Source organism: Bathycoccus prasinos (genome assembly GCF_002220235.1).
Source record: "Bathycoccus prasinos genomic : Chromosome_15".
In the NCBI taxonomy this organism is placed as follows: domain Eukaryota; kingdom Viridiplantae; phylum Chlorophyta; class Mamiellophyceae; order Mamiellales; family Bathycoccaceae; genus Bathycoccus; species Bathycoccus prasinos.
The window spans coordinates 179,598-192,213 of record NC_023994.1 but is presented as its reverse complement, the minus strand read 5'-3'; the positions used below and the strand labels follow the sequence as shown (position 1 = coordinate 192,213).

Below are 12,616 nucleotides of genomic sequence, written 5' to 3'. Positions count from 1 at the left end.
TCCATCGTGAGTTTTGGTCGGATGAAATTTTTTCAGGCAGGGGTGTTTTCTGCATGATGATGAAAAAGCGATTTTTACGCCTCTGTTTTTTTTTTTTTTCACGCAGGTGGTTTTTTCTCAAAAAAGCTTTAGAAAACGTCATTACACTTTTTCTCTTCTCTCTTCTGGACGCTCTTCTTCTTTAACACGACAGCGCTTTCTGTAATACTACTAATAATAATAAGAGCACGAAAGAGAGAGAGTGAGAGAGAGAGCGAGACGATGGCTTCTTCTTCTTCTTCTTCATATTCTTCTTCTTTGTCCTCTCGTGCGCTCGTCTCTCATCGCGAACAACAACATCGCGGTTTGGCTTCGTTGGTGTCAAAGAGAACGACGGCGAGGAACGCGAGGATTCGCAGGAAGAAGAACGTTTTTAAGAGCAGCAGTAGTAATAAGAACAACTACGACGACGACGAGAGGGAGAAGAACAACAAGACGAAAGACCACGGCGGAGACGGTGGTGGTGGTGGTGGTGTTCCCAACATCAACAACAACGGGAAAAGGAACACTACTCATGGGACGACTTCTTCTTCCTCGAGCAGTGGCGGTTCTTCCTCCGAGAAACTTTCTTCTTCTTCTTCTTCGGGAGAACAGGATATATATAATCGAAGCCGAAACAACAACAACAACGGAGGAGGAGGTGGAGGAGGAGGAGGCTTCGGATTTTCGAAGACACTGAACGATTTAGCTTTGAAAGCGAAAGATGTATTTGCCCCGGACGCGACGTCGTCGGCGCCGCCGCCGGTGGCGAAAGATTCGACGATGGATCCGCTCGAGGCTATTCTTGCCTGGCATTTAGGTTCGTCCACGTCGACGACGTTGACGAGTCAAGAGGTTTCGGATACGATCGTGAACGAAGTGACGAGTTTTCCAGCGAATAAGTTGGTGAGAGGGCAAAGTCCGTCCGTGGCGATGCATTTGCCGATTCCGTTTATTCGAGCGCACGAAAGAAAGTTTCGAGGGAGGAAAGAGCTGGCTATGGGGAGGAAATCGGTCATGGAGAAAGAGATGACGAGTGGTGAAATCGATGATGTTACGAAAATAGATATCGACGATAGCAACGATCCTTTATTGTCAAATTTACGAATCGCGCTGGAGAGTTGGCAAGAGTGGTCGGCGCCCACCGTGGCGTTGGCGCTGCGAGGAGCGCTGATGTCCGCGAGCGCTTTACGAGCCGCCAGTGGTTTGAGCGGAAAAGGGAGGAGAGAAGGCGAGACGATGACAGTTTTGTTACCGAGCGAAGGTTTAGGTAGGAGCGATTTGAAAAAGTGTTTTGATTTGTTGTGGCCAGACGCGCCGTTTAATTTCGAGAGTTACGGGAACAACATGGTGGACGCGTTAAACGAAGAAGAAGAAGATGTTGTGGTTGAGATGAATCAAGGCACGAAAGACGCGTTGAGTGAACGCAAACGAGGCGAAAAGAAAATGGTCGTGTTAATACACTTTGCCGCGCCTGGAAACGATAACGCCTCAGAATCCGACGGCGAAGCGATGGTCAAATGCGCGGAGACGTTGTTGGAAAAGAACGTGCCTTTCGTCGCATTAACGATTTGGCTCGACGACTCTTTAGCCAAAGCCGTGCAATCCGGGAAACCGAAAAAGGAAGAGAAGGAAAACTTGAAGCAACGAATGGAAAAACGAACTCGCATTTTACTCGGACGGTCCGTCAAACGCGTCGAGGCGAAGAAGAAAGTCGATCGCGCGTTTGCGTTGGCCAAGAACGATCCGACGGGAAGATCTCTCGTCGCGTTGGAGGAAGCCATTCGCGAGGCGCAAGCTGTAGGAGCGGTCGCCGAAGACGGCGAGCAGATGTTACGCGACGTTCGTTTGAAAGCGCTCGCGATGGAGGAAGTAAGTTTAGCGAACGCTTTGAAATCGCAGTGCGTGGCGGTGCCGATGGACGAACAGAGGTTAGTCGCGACGTTAGAACGCGCGAGGAAGATTTTACGGCAAAGTTTAGAGTTGGAGAAGGAAAAGGCGCAGTTGTCGAAAATGGTCAAGGAAAGAAAAAGAAAACAGATGCTGAGGAACAAACGGAGAGAGGAACGTCGAGCGGACCCATTTAGCAGCGATGATGACGATGAAGACGTCGAATTTTCCATCGACGAAGAAGACGAAGAAATGACAACCTCGTCCTCTTCCACCTCTTCTTCTTCGTCGTCGTCGGCGTCTTCTGCCACATCGGAATCCGTGGATGTCAGTCAATCGGACGACGACGACGACGATGATGATGATGAAGACGAAGGAAGAAAAGAAAAAATGGTGGTGTCGTCGTTCGATGCCGATCCGTTTGTGAGTAACGATTCGTCCGTAGCGAGCGCGAAAGAGCGAGACGGTGTGATGGTCAAAGAAAGTTCTCCTGAACGCGAGCAATTAGCAACGGCGATTAAGTTAGCCGAGTTTGCGCTCGAAGCGATCGCTTTAGAATCCGATATGCGGAAAACCTTAGCCGACGAAGCGTCGCGAACGTACGATTCGATTCCAACTTTAGAAAATTTGTTACTTCGCGCGACAAATTTAGCCTCTTCGGGTTTACCTTTGACGCAAGAAGGTGCGGCGAAGTTGAACGCGTTGGTTTCCAGAGTTCAGTCGAGAACGACCGCGTTGCAAGAGATGGAAGGCGTCAAAGCCGGTCTCGTGGAAGCGTTGGAGCTGAACTTACGCGGCGGCGATTTAGCCTCTGGCGGCGTCGCCGAATTGGACGTCATGAAACTCGAAGAAGCGATTCGAAGAGCGAAAGCCTCGGCGTGGCCGTGGAAATTAGAAGAAGAAGTCGTCAAAGCGACAATCGTGCTGGAAAAATGGCAATCGTTGCGAAGAGTTGAGGATGCGATCGCTTCGAGATCGAAACGAAACATCAAACTCGCCATCGAAGAAGCCGAGGCGAAATTCACAGCCGAGGAAGATAAGATTGATTTGCGAAGAGCGAAAATTGCTCTGGAAGAACTCGAAGCCGAAGATGCGTTGGAAGGCGGTGATAAGCGTTTGAAGGCGTACTTCATGGCATCGAAAGTTGCGTGGCAAAGCGGATCGGTCACCCCGGAATCCGCGCAAATGCTCGCGACTTTGCGCGAATCCTTGGAAATTACCGCTGCGGAGCACGAACAAGTACAAAGAATGGCGAATGCAAGTTCCTCGTTAGGCGCAGAAGAAAGTAACAAGAAGAAAGCCCAAGATCTCGCGACGTTGAATTCTATGCGACAAAGAACAGAACGCGTCCGGTTCGATGCCATGGCGGGTGTCGGTGTACGCGGTCCAGTTTTTGAAAGCAACAGCAAAGACGAAGCTGGAAGTTCGGGCGTATTTGAAGCGATGACGCAAGAAGAAGAAGAAGCGATTCGAGTGTGGGCGTCTGCTATTCCAGACGACGACGGTGCCGGAGAAGCGGCCGGCTCGTCCGAGTTCAACGACGAAAAAACCAATAACAATAGCACGAGCGGCGCAGATTCGTCTGCGACGACGTGGCGTAAAGTTGGCGATTCCATCATTTACAACGAAGAAGAGGTTATCGGCGTTGGTTCTGCTGGCACGTACGTGTTTAGAGGCTACGTGCGACACACGTCTCGCGCGAGACACGCGGTCGCGGTAAAACGCATCGCCAGACCTCCGGGAAAGAAAGGACGAGAATTGGTCCGATTAGTCGAACGCGAAGTCGAATTGATGACTGCGTTGAACCAATCGCCGAAAGTACCATTCTTCCACTGTTGGGGAATTACAAACTCAAACGTGTTCATCGCGTTAGAGTTGTGTCCAGAATCTTTGCGCGAACACGTCAGTCGACAAAACGCAACTTTAGGAATCGACAAACGCGTCGGATTGTTGAAAGGCGTCGCCGGCGGCATCGAGTGGCTCCACGACGCCTCCAAACCACAAGGATGCATCACGCACAACGATCTGAAACCAGAAAACTTGTTGGTGACGGCGAATGGCGAGGTGAAAATCGCTGACGTTGGTTTAGGCGTCAAGTTATCGAAAGAATCGAGGAACGGGTCGAAACACGATCAATATTCCTTGTCCACGTTTAACAAATACGGGGTGTCCATTTTGCTCGCCGGAAGAGCGCCGGAGATTTTACAACGGAAACCGTTAACGCCTGCCGCAGATATATGGGCCATGGGCGTGTGCTTCTTTTTCGTGCTGACCGGCTTATCCTCTCCGTTTGGCTTGGATCCAAACAAACAACCGTCGGACGAAGACATCATCGCTGGGAAGCGAAATCTTCAAATTCTCATGCGAACGCCTGGATTAAGCCCGCGGCGTCAAGTGGAATCGAGACACCTGTTATCGGCCATGTTAGACCCGAACCCGAAAGTTCGACCGACTGCCTCGGAAGTGTGTGCACACCCTCTGTTGTGGAATAACCAACAAACCATGCTTCGCGTGCGCGTGTTACACGAACGCGGCGCATCCTCGGGTAACCAATCGTTGACGAGCGTCTTAGATAAACTCGCGACGTCGGCGATGTTACATCAAGGCAGTTCTGCGGGCAGTAGCGATCGTGGGGCGCTTTTGATGGCAGTAAACATGGATTCCACGGACTGGCAACGCAGAATCGATTCGAAAATTCTCGAGCGAGTATTGAGCCACGCCGCGAATTCGAATCGCAAGAAGATGAAGAGTAACGTCAACGGCGACCACCTGCACAACAACAAGAAACCTACCAACAACATCGGTAGTTCGGCGACGATCACGTCCGCAGCAACCGTCCAAACTGAAGCTATTGGAGTTAAACCGTACGGGAACAACTTTGCCGATTTGTTGCGATTCTGTCGAAATGCCTACGAACACCCGCCGAACGAAAAAGAAATGATTGCGATGATTGACGCATTAGTGGAAGCCCGGAATTTTGGCGAGGCGATCGATTCGTTGCCGGATGGACTTTTAGAAAAAACGAATCTCAAGCGCGCGTCGAGAGCGGAGAGGAAGGCGTTGTTGGCGGCGTACTTGATGCATTTGTTCCCCGGGTTGGCGTTAGCTGTGCACGAGGTATCTTTGGCTACGGAAAATATTGCGATCAACAGATGATGATGATGATGATGATGATAACTGTTGTGTATGTCTCGTAAAACGTTCTTTCCTCTGTTGTGGATAGAAAGAGAATTGTTGTTTTAAGAATTATTTGTGTTATAATAATCGCGCGCGCGTATCTAATAATGAAGTATCTCTCGTTGCTACTAATAATATCGTCTCCTTCCTTTTGTTGTACATACTCAGTAGTGTGATTCTTTTTCAAGGGTCTCTGTTAACCTCTTCGAGCGATTCTATCGACTCGAATTCATCCACGTACAATTTCTTCGCTCTTTCAATCTGAATTTCAGCGGACGTTTGGATGAAAACCATCACAGACGCTAATACGAAAGCGTACGACCCGAATGAACTTAAATCTCTCGTCCACGATCCGTGAAATAACACGAACGCGTCGCTTTTTCCCGTTGAAATCGCCAGCATCGTTCTCTCGAGGAGATCGATGTTCACTAAAATCGCTCCGGCGAATTGGAGCGGTCGCACGCTTCGTTTTGCAATCTTCCCCATCGTGATCCAATTCGGGACAATATTTTTCAATTTCACGGTTATCTTCTTAACCCCTAATATCTTCTTATCTATCCCTTTCGTCGCTTGAATATCCTCCGCGCGAACGATCGTCTCCTCCGTCGCTTTCTTCTCCGCCGAGTCGTCTTTTCCGAACAATTCCAAACCAACTTGAAACGCCACCAACGCGATGGACGGCAACGCGTACAGGATCACCTTCGATCGCGGAGCCGATTCAATCAAAACTTCATCAATTTGCTCTATATCCATCGTCGCAGCTGCAATCACGAAATTCGCCGCCGCCGCCACGGCGGCGTTTCCGAACAACAACGCCGACCGCGAACTTTTATTCTTTCCTATGCGCTCCTTTTCCGCCAGATTGGACGCGAAAAACGCCAAACAAATGAACGTGTACACCGCATCAAAAACAATCAAAAACTCGTTCCTATTCGCGTTCGCTGGAACGATCACGTTCCGTAACACGAACAACACAGAACTGACGACGTAAAACGTCGACGCCGATCGACGCAAATTCGTCGCCAGTTTCCTATCTTCTCGCTCCACACGTTCGAACGAATACCGTTGAAACTGCGTCTCGGATGTGAACGCGTCTTCAATCGACCCGGAGTGCTCTTGGAGGATATCATCGAAAGAGGAAAAAAGCGCCGTTCCCTGCTCTCGTTGTTGTTGTTTTTGTTGTTGTTGTTGTTCTCCTTCGAAGAATCCTGCATCATCGTCGTCGTCAAAGCGCGACGACGACGTAAACTTCTTCCGCTTCTGCTTCCTCGAAGTGGGCACCCTCTTTTTTCCTCCCACGAGGGAAAAAACGTGTGGCGGTCGTTTTTCCTCCAAATCAGCGCTCAGCAAAACACCCTCCCGACGACGAAAACGACGACGCAAAAGATGAGTATTATTAGTAGTATTAGTAGTACTCTTGCGCATCATCATCGTCAAATTTACTTTGACCACCACCATTTCCCCGTTTTTGAGTTTAGGCATAGTAGTAATAAGCGTTTTAGTCTCTCTCTCCCCTAACGAACGGAGGAATAATGAAGAAAAGAGGAATAAATGAAATTGTTGTTCGAATAAAAAAATTTGTGAGCACACAAGAACAACTGACTGAAAAAAAAATATTGGCGTTATAAAAAAAGCGATCTCATCATGTCCTCCGAATACTTGACGGAAGAGGAACACGAGAGACTCCAACGCGCGCGAAGCATCGTGGCGGCGCTTGAGAATAAACCGTTACTGTTGTGGCGTTTGTTCAGAGAGGCGTTGCTAAATGGCGGCGCGTGTCGCGATATCGTGGAGAAGCATGTGATGTGTAAACTCAACGGGACGGATCTCAAATTCTTTTACGAGGTGAATACGGAGACGAGAAAGTTGGTGAAGAGATCATCTCGCGAGAGTGATTTGAAAAAGAAATTTAATGTCGATGAGATGTCGTCGATATCGACTTTGGAAGTTGCGTGGGAGAATAAATCGTTGTGGTCGGGATACTTGTACGACGAATCAGATTTCTGCTGGGAAGTTGCTCGAAAGAATAAACTCGAGTTGCTCAAGTGGGCGCGAGAGGAGAAAGAGTGTGAGTGGGATGAATTGACGATTACTGCGGCCGCACGTCGAGGTAATCTAGAAATGGTAAAGTATTGCGTGGCAAACGAGTGTCCTATCGATGAGACGGCGTGTGCATATGCTGCCGAAAACGGTCATCTCGAGGTGCTCAAATACTTACGCGAAGAAGCGAAAGTGCCTTGGGATTCTGATATTGCCTCTTACGCGGCTTCAAATGGTCATCTCCACATACTCGAATATCTTGTTGAGCGTGAGTATGATAATTATGACGTATGGTCGTGTATCAGTGCAGCCGAGAACGGCCACTTGGACTGTTTGAAATACTTGCACGAAACCGCCAAAGCGCCGTGGGATTATGTGGCCGTGCGAGTCGCTCGCGAGAAAAATCAACCCGAATGTTTACAATACCTCCTCGACAACAACTGTCCTCTCCCACGCGGTTGGCGATACGAGCACGGCGAGTTATTCATTCACGGACCAGAGTAAGAAGAATCAGAGTAATATATACAACACACAAACACACACACACACACATGTACAGTAGTTGAAAGAAAACAAAATTTTCCCTCATAATAATAAAAGTGACACATCCGACTGACTCTTTTCTCTGCTTTATGATGACGACTTTATCTCCTTCTTTGTCTCCTTCTTTTGCGTCGTATGCGACGAAAAAGAATCGTAATACTACTTCAAATACTACTGAGAGAAGAAGGAGTATTATTCTGAGTAATGATCATCGTTGTTCTTCTTCTTCTTTACGTTTGAGAAGAAGAAAGGCGATGAGGACGACGACGACGATGTCATCATCGTCAGAATCTGAATCACCTATTATTATGAACAAGGACGACGATTATGATGAAAGTGATGAAAAAACAGCATCATCTGATGACGATAATAACGGGATTATCATCATCGGCGGTGGGTTAGCTGGCTTAGCCGCGGCTGTGCAGTTGGAAACAAAAAACATTCCGTACGTTTTATTAGAATCCTCGGACGGATTTGGCGGTCGAGCGAGAACGGATATCGTCGACGGGTACATCTTAGACCGTGGGTTTGCCATCTATCTCTCCTCGTACGAAGAATGTAATAAAATTTTCGATACCAAGGCGTTAGATTTGAGGAAATTTTACGCCGGCGCGGACGTGAGATTTGAGAATCAGTTTTATCGAGTCGCGGATCCGTTTCGGCACGTTTCGGACGCGCTGCCGAGTTTACTTCCGAATCATAAGATTGGGTCGCCGCTGGATAAAGTGTTGGTCGGTTTAGTGCGATTTCAGACGTTATTGTTACGGATGAATCCGATGCAAAGAGAGAGTTCGGAAACGATCGAGGAACGATTGAACGCGTTTGGTTTTAGCGAGGAGATGGTGGATAGGTTTTTTAGACCGTTTTTGGGTGGGATTTTCTTCAATCCTGAGTTGACGACGGATTCGAGGTTGTTCGATTTCGTCATGCGGTCGTTGGCGTTGGGCGAGAATTGTTTACCCGCGAAAGGAATCGGGGCCATGGCGGAACAGTTGGTTGGGAGGTTAGACGAGAAGAACGTGCACGCGAATGCAAAAGTCCAGGAGATTAGAAATCTAAACGACGCCGTAGAAGTGCGCGTGCAAATGATGAACAAAGAAGAGGAGACGATTATTAGAGGTAAAAAAGTCATTTTAGCCGTGGAAGGACCGGAGTGCGATCGATTGCTCGGCACGAAAGATAAGCAAAGAGGAAAAGGCGTGGGGACTACGTGCGTGTACTTTTCCTGCGACAAACCGTACGACGCGGAAAACGCGATGTTATATTTGGACGGCGAGAAATACAAAGGAGGAGGAGGGAAGAAAACGTTGGTCAACAACTGTTGCTTCCCGTCCGTCGTCTCTCCAACTTACGCGCCAAACGGGAAACACTTGTGTTCTGCCTCTATCATTGGCGTCCCGAGTGAACTCTCAGACGAACAAATTGGCGACCGGGTTAAATCAGAACTCTCCGACTGGTTCGGCGAGTCCATCACGAGTTCGTTCAAACTCTTAAAAGTCTACCGCATCCCGTTCGCACAACCGATACAAACCCCATCGGCAAAAGGGAGCTCCAAAACCGCGTTCGAGCAAACGTGCGAAAGCGGCGCGATGAAAAACGTCTACTTAGCTGGCGATCATCGCGACGCGGCGACGTTTGACGGTGCCTTGATTAGCGGGAGACGATGCGCCGAGTACGCGAAATCGAAAATGTAATAAAAAAATCAAAAGTATAGCGCGTGCCTCTTTGAAATATTGCAACCCTGTATGTGTGCTCGCTTTCTCTCTCTCAAACTCTCTTTTGATTTCGTCGCTCTTCGCATTAAATGCCCGTGTGCGCGGGGAACCACGCGCTTAAAATATGACCAGCATGTGAAAGAAAAAATAGGGGATTCCAAGAGAAGAAAAAGAAGCTTGGGAAAAAATAAATATTGGCGTTATTAAAAAAGCGATCTCTTCATGTCCTCCGAATACTTGACGGAAGAGGAACACGAGAGACTCCAACGCGCGCGAAGCATCGTGGCGGCGCTTGAGAATAAACCGTTACTGTTGTGGCGTTTGTTCAGAGAGGCGTTGCTAAATGGCGGCGCGTGTCGCGATATCGTGGAGAAGCATGTGATGTGTAAACTCAACGGGACGGATCTCAAATTCTTTTACGACGTGAATACGGAGACGAGAAAGTTGATTAAGAGATCGTCTCGTGCAAGAGATTTGAAGAAGAGTTTCATAGTCAAAGAGATGTCATCAATATCTACGTTGGAGTTTGCGTGGGAGCATAAATCGTTGTGGCCGAGGTACTTGAAAGATGAACCATATTTCTGCTGGCAAGTTGCTGAAACGAATAAACTCGAGTTGCTCAAGTGGGCGCGAGAGGAGAAAGAGTGTGAGTGGGATGAAAATACGATTAATGCGGCCGCAGAACAAGGTAATCTGGAAATGGTAAAGTATTGCGTTGCAAATGAGTGTCCTGTCGATACGAGTGCGTGTGCATATGCTGCCTTAAAAGGTCATCTCGAGATGCTCAAATACTTACACGAAGAAGTCAAAGCGCCTTGGGATTCGGGTACTGCCGCTTGGGCGGCTGAAAATGGTCATCTTCATATACTCGAATATCTTGTTGAACGTAAATTTGATGAATATGACGGAGACGGACTTTTTTGTGCGTGTAAGTTGGCAGCCGAGAACGGCCACTTAGACTGTTTGAAGTACTTGCACGAAACCGCCAAAGCGCCTTGGAACTCTGCGGCCATACGAGTCGCTCGCGAGAAAAATCAACCCGAATGTTTACAATACCTTCTCGACAACAACTGTCCTCTCCCACCAGGTTGGCGATACGAGCACGGCGAGATATTGCCACGCATTCACGGACAAGAATAAGAAGAATCAGAGTAATATATACAACACACAAACACACACATACATACAGTTGAAAGAAAACGTGTGCGCCTTTGCTCGTCGCGTATTTTCCTCTTGTTTGTTCGACGAAACTCCTCACAACAAATGAACTGATTCTGAACAACTTTTATAAGCTGCTGCTATTGCTGCTAAAATGAACTTCGACCAACCTCAACCGTCGAGCGCGTACCCATCGAGCGAGCTCGTCTGTTCGTCCGTCTTGATCGACTTACCGACGAACAAAGACTTCAACGAGTTAATCAAGCGGAAATCCGAAAAGATGGTTTTCCAGAAAAAGCAAATTCGGGACGGAAGTTCCCCGAACCCGGTACCGATGACCTGCGTGTTAGTTTTGAATAACGATGGAAACGAGTCGAAAAAGTTGAAAATTAAGAGCGATATTTTGTGGAGGAACGATGGGGTGCCAGTAATTGCGGCTGATTTCGGCGGGAACGCTTTCGTTAAGGCGTTAAGTTGTGGGGGGAGGATTGGAGCGGATTATATAGTTGGAGATATGGATTCGTCGTCGCGGTCGAAAGAGGAAGATGAAGACGACCAGATTGAGGAAACGAGAAAGAAGAAGAGACGAACTCTTTTCCAAAAGAGTTCTCTTTTCGTACAAGGGGAAGAAGAAAAGTGGGTCGAAGAAGTGAAAGAAGAAAAGCGGGAGAATGTACCGTTCGTGAACCGAGAGCAATTGCGGAAACTGCGGTTTGATGATGATGCGGGCGCGACGACTCCTAACGCCGCTGCTACGGCAGAAGGTGGAGAAAAAGAAGGAATAGTTTCAGGGGAGTTGATCGACCTCAGTCGAGACCAAGATACGAACGATATGGAGAAGTGCTTGAACTTTATTCTCGAGAGAGGTAAATATAGTTATCGAGACCCGGTCGTATCGGACGTGGTGATATTCAACGCCATGGGCGGGAGATTCGATCACGAGTTTGCGAACATATCGGCGATTTTGAAAGCGCCCGGCTTGTTGAAAGGTGGTCCGAGTTACGTGTGTTACGACGCGTACGATAACGGAGCGAAAGAGGAAGAAAAGCTCGGGATACAGATTTCGTTCCCGATACGAAGAGGGTACACGGTGTTGAAATTTAAAGTTCCAGCGAAATCGTTGGGGATCTTTCCCTTCAACGGAAAGACGAAAGTGTGGACGAGCGGATTGAAATGGAACCTCGAAAACAACAAGAAAGAAGACAACGCAAAGAACTACGAGTACTTCGAAATGGGCCGGAAGATAAGCTCGAGCAACGAGACTACTTTTGAGGACGAGTCGAGGACAAAAGTGACCGACGTGCACGTGAGGTGCGACAAGGACGTGTGGTTCACCGCGAGGATTCAATAAAATCTACCCGAAAGCTTTCGTCGAAAGAAGCGACCTGCACGGAATAAACGCACGCGTAGAACTACTACCTAGAAGTGTAGACTAGACTAGAATTGCATTGCTATACCAAACGCGGCTCAAAAGCGCGTCCCGACGAAGACGACGACTTGACGATATTCTCGCGTAACTACACCAGATCCTTTTACTGCACATCATCGTCATTCTCACGAAAGACTCCTCAAATAGGTCTCACTTTCATGTGCACGTTCAGTAAACTCAGCGCGAAGCACTTCAAATCCTGCACGAAGTAATAAAACTGTTTCAAACCTTCCGGATCTTTCGAGTTTTGCACGTCTAAAAGGCTCCCAATCTTCGCGGTTTGAAACGACGCGTGTTCGTTTCCTAGGACGATTTCGAGCTCTTGTTGTCCAACTCTGTCCGCTTCCGGCCAGTTTTCGTCGTCTTCTTTCAACACCTCCGAGTCTGTGACGATTCGTTTCAGTTCTTTGAGCACCGCTCGCGAAACGCACATCTCTTTCCGAATGCACTTGTCGCCTTTGTAGTTGCTGTTGTTCGCGTACCGTAACTTTCCGTCCGGTTTGAACTCGAACTCGAGGAACTCGTGGCCGAATTTACCTTTGTGGCCGACGTAGTATCGGACGTAAAAATCTTCCCGATCGTCTGTCTCGACGGAGTCTCTCATTGCGACCGTTTACGATGCGTTCTTTAACGCGATGAATTGAAT

General features: G+C 48.2%; 7 protein-coding genes across 7 annotated transcripts; 5 read left to right on the top strand and 2 right to left on the bottom strand.

The window, feature by feature from the left end:
- Positions 1–261: 261 nt before the first annotated feature.
- Bathy15g01070 (predicted protein) lies at positions 262–5,064 on the top strand (the record flags this gene model as incomplete). The annotated part of the gene is made up of 1 exon (XM_007508845.1): positions 262–5,064. The coding sequence occupies one exon, from the start codon at positions 262–264 to the stop codon at positions 5,062–5,064; it is 4,803 nt and encodes a 1,600-aa protein (XP_007508907.1).
- A 204-nt stretch (positions 5,065–5,268) lies between these two features.
- On the bottom strand, positions 5,269–6,543 carry Bathy15g01060 (unknown protein; the record flags this gene model as incomplete). Its single annotated transcript, XM_007508721.1, has 1 exon — positions 5,269–6,543. One exon carries the CDS (start codon positions 6,541–6,543, stop codon positions 5,269–5,271), a length of 1,275 nt encoding a protein of 424 aa, XP_007508783.1.
- Positions 6,544–6,729: 186 nt separating this feature from the next.
- Positions 6,730–7,629, top strand: Bathy15g01050 (the record flags this gene model as incomplete). Its single annotated transcript, XM_007508820.1, has 1 exon — positions 6,730–7,629. One exon carries the CDS (start codon positions 6,730–6,732, stop codon positions 7,627–7,629), a length of 900 nt encoding a protein of 299 aa, XP_007508882.1.
- Positions 7,630–7,922: 293 nt separating this feature from the next.
- On the top strand, positions 7,923–9,362 carry Bathy15g01040 (amine oxidase; the record flags this gene model as incomplete). The annotated part of the gene is made up of 1 exon (XM_007508796.1): positions 7,923–9,362. One exon carries the CDS (start codon positions 7,923–7,925, stop codon positions 9,360–9,362), a length of 1,440 nt encoding a protein of 479 aa, XP_007508858.1.
- A 243-nt stretch (positions 9,363–9,605) lies between these two features.
- Bathy15g01030 lies at positions 9,606–10,523 on the top strand (the record flags this gene model as incomplete). The annotated part of the gene is made up of 1 exon (XM_007508754.1): positions 9,606–10,523. The coding sequence occupies one exon, from the start codon at positions 9,606–9,608 to the stop codon at positions 10,521–10,523; it is 918 nt and encodes a 305-aa protein (XP_007508816.1).
- A 172-nt stretch (positions 10,524–10,695) lies between these two features.
- Bathy15g01020 (hypothetical protein SELMODRAFT_89499) lies at positions 10,696–11,892 on the top strand (the record flags this gene model as incomplete). Its single annotated transcript, XM_007508834.1, has 1 exon — positions 10,696–11,892. The coding sequence occupies one exon, from the start codon at positions 10,696–10,698 to the stop codon at positions 11,890–11,892; it is 1,197 nt and encodes a 398-aa protein (XP_007508896.1).
- Positions 11,893–12,109: 217 nt separating this feature from the next.
- Positions 12,110–12,574, bottom strand: Bathy15g01010 (mago nashi; the record flags this gene model as incomplete). Its single annotated transcript, XM_007508890.1, has 1 exon — positions 12,110–12,574. The coding sequence occupies one exon, from the start codon at positions 12,572–12,574 to the stop codon at positions 12,110–12,112; it is 465 nt and encodes a 154-aa protein (XP_007508952.1).
- Between the last annotated feature and the right edge of the window lie 42 nt (positions 12,575–12,616).